The sequence below is a fragment of the Poecilia latipinna genome, unplaced genomic scaffold, assembly GCF_001443285.1.
Source record: "Poecilia latipinna isolate Pla-1442-1.1 unplaced genomic scaffold, P_latipinna-1.0 Scaffold1398, whole genome shotgun sequence".
Lineage (NCBI taxonomy): Eukaryota > Metazoa > Chordata > Actinopteri > Cyprinodontiformes > Poeciliidae > Poecilia > Poecilia latipinna.
In genome coordinates this window covers 46,497-49,481 of record NW_015114014.1, presented here as the reverse complement: position 1 = coordinate 49,481, position 2,985 = coordinate 46,497, and the positions used below count along the sequence as shown (strand labels likewise).

At 38.7% G+C, this 2,985-nt stretch overlaps 1 protein-coding gene and 1 long non-coding RNA gene across 3 annotated transcripts in view; one reads left to right on the top strand and one right to left on the bottom strand.

Annotated features, from left to right (window-relative positions):
- LOC106962315 (kin of IRRE-like protein 1) overlaps positions 1 to 2,985 on the top strand; it is a 118,214-nt gene that overhangs the window by 75,630 nt on the left and 39,599 nt on the right. For both annotated transcript variants that reach the window (XM_015056664.1, XM_015056663.1), the window contains exons 3-4: positions 180 to 329; positions 2,145 to 2,302. In XM_015056664.1, the coding sequence (XP_014912150.1) occupies positions 180 to 329; positions 2,145 to 2,302 (308 nt within the window). The remainder of the gene's footprint in view (positions 1 to 179; positions 330 to 2,144; positions 2,303 to 2,985) is intronic.
- LOC106962316 (uncharacterized) overlaps positions 1 to 2,985 on the bottom strand; it is a 33,986-nt gene that overhangs the window by 19,474 nt on the left and 11,527 nt on the right. The gene's annotated exons all lie outside the window — the stretch shown is intronic.

The following is a 2,985-nucleotide window of genomic DNA, read 5'->3' as shown; positions in this document are numbered from 1 at the left end:
AGAGAGAGAGCCAAACTTTTTCCAAAGTTAACTATTTTAGAAATTCTTCCTTAACACCTGTTAGGCTGATTCAAATGGCTGATTTCAGAGCAAATTTTGGGTGAACTAAAACATCAGAGAGGAAAATATTTGTGATATTTCTGTTTCTTGATTGCATCGTTGCTGTGCGCCTCTTGCAGCCTGGCCCAGGTATCGCGTGCTGCGGGCGCTGGACACCGGCCAGTTCAATTTGGAGATCTCACACGCTGAGCTGTCAGATGACTCCCTGTACGAGTGTCAGGCCACGGAGGCCGCCCTGCGCTCCAGGAGAGCCAAGCTCAACGTACTTAGTAAGTGAGCTGCTTCTGTAAGAGCAACGGTCAAGTTGCTCTGTTTTTTTCTTTTTATATCATTGTTTTCCAACCTGTTTCAATCATCCTTTTCCTTCTATAGAACTTTGAGATGCTCTATATTTGGGTTAGCTTACGTGACGAAGCTTTGGGGTCTTCTCTAAGCGTCAAACAAAAGAGGGTCACAGTTGACCATGGCTGTTTTAAAGCAAGTAGCTTAGGACCATTTCACTTACAAAGACATTAAACTGCACAGATCTAGAGTCTTCTTAATGTGAATAGTATTTGTTCATAGACAGCTCTTCTTGTAGGAGAGGGAGGTCCAGCCTAATCATTAATTATTACATTTCAAGTTCTAAGTTCATGAAGTTGGAGGACAGCTTTTATTTGTCAGCTTCCCAGGCTCTGACACCGGACACACCACATTCCCTGCTTCCTCAGTTGGTCAGCCTCCTAAACAACCAACCATCTAACGTCTTCCTTACATCACCAAAGATTATTCTTATCTCCATCAGAGACCTCTGCACATAGATCCAAAAATAAACAGATTTCCCTGAAGCAAGAGAGGCCACTGCAGATGTGCACAGCCATAAATAGCCTAAACATGTTCAGCACAGGTCCACATGTCAAAGTTTTCATTCTTCCACTAATTGATGGAGAAAAAGTAGTAGTAGAGAAAAAGTATAACATCTCAATATATAATGAACTATTAGCTTATTTAACTGATCCAGATCTCAATTACTTGTTTTGTTGCTGTGTTTATAATTTGTTTGCTTTATTACAAAATGTGTGTTATAGATGAGATCTCAATGAGACAACCTGAATAAATACAGGTCAAATAAAAAAAAAAAAATAATAAGATAGAAGGAAAAAAGCACTTCTGAGACATTATGGTCTTGGGAAAAGCTGAAGTCTTTTAGTAAGAGGCCAAGTCAAGCTGTGAATCACTGGAATGTATTGTGTAATTAATGAGTCACTGCAGCCCATGTCTTGATAAAAGACAACGTCCTGCCCTCAAACTTTTACCCAGAGGGTTATTTCACCGCACAGTCATCAGAAACGTCTAAGGAGTGTTCATAAATTACACTTTTTCATAAATTACACTTTTTTTAAAATTTTTTTTACTGGTTTCGCATAAAAACTCCAGTCATTCTATTGGCATCAGCTCCAACAGGAAAAGAGAGATGTTGAAAGGGAAAAATATGCATTAAAATAAATAAATAAAAAACAGACTACTGTGTGGCAAACCTGAAAGTCGGATCATTATGTTTTTTCACATAATGCATATTTTCTTGCTTCATTCTGTCCAGCTACATTTTGTATCCTTGCAAGTTTATTATAGAGTGAAAGTAGAGTCTTTTTATCAACAGAGAATATCAACTTTAAGATGAGCACCTTCTCTTATGTCATTATCAATGATACTTTGAGTCATAACAGTCTTGAGTTTCACTAAAAGGGCCAAAATATGTGTGCAGTTCAAGCTCAGTGCTCCCAGAATATGTTGAGATATTAAATCAGCGAGAAGGTTAAAAGTCAGAAAGTTAGACTCTCCTGAGGAAAACGCTTGAGAGCCCTTTTGGACTTTCCAGAAGGTGACATTGCACTTTGCTTTTGATTGGTGAGAAAAATTCCACTTCTAAAGTGTGAACTTCTTTTGAAAGAAACTTATAAGAGCCAATATTCCCTTGACCTATGGGGAAAAACTGGAGTGTGTGTGTGTGTGTGTGTGTGTGTGTGTACAGATGTGGCTGTTCTTTAAACCTGAGTGCCCTTGCGTTAAAGTCAAGAGTATGGATTTGTGTGTCTGTCCTGCAGTCCCCCCTGAGGATCCGGTGGTGGAGGGAACGCCGGAGCTGCTGCTGATGGCTGGAACTGCATTCAACCTGACCTGCGTAACCCGCGGGGCCAAGCCTGCAGCTCACATCCAGTGGACCAAGAATGGCATCCCTGTGGAGGGAGCACACCACTCTACGGTGACTCACACACACACACACAAACTCTTGAATGCATGAACATATTAACACTCAGACTTGCACCGAGAAGAAAAGCCAGAAACCTCAGATGAGTTTATAGCATTTAAATATATGCAATGTCTCAAAATTGCTTTGAGAAAGACATTCTTACAAGAAGCTTAATTCTCACAATCTCCTCAACAATAAAATCCAAACGCAACATCTTAGCAGAGAACTTGTTTCTCAAGATAAGGTCTGAAACCTCCTAAATGCAAATCAGAGACAATAAAAGGAACAACTTTATGCCTTTGAAGCCGACAAATAAAGTAGTAAAATTATCACTGCACCGCAATTTCTTGCTGCAGTGCATGAGATGAAACGTGAGGGAACTTAAAGAAATAGGAGCATGCATCTTGAATAAATTATAAACGAAATAAAAATTCAATGACGGATGCTTTTTACTTCATAAACATTATGAAGATTATCTAGCATAATAATAATGACAATTATAATAATAATTTACAAATGTCAAACCATCAGTATTCCTGTAACTTCTTTGCCAGTTTACATTGTACAGCAGTTTAAAACAGCTCAGTTACCTTTTAACAAAGTAATGAATGAAACTGCACCTCTGACACATCACTTTACTTTCAAATTCTGTTTTTTAATAAGAAAATCTTAAATTAAACCAACCTACCCTCTTC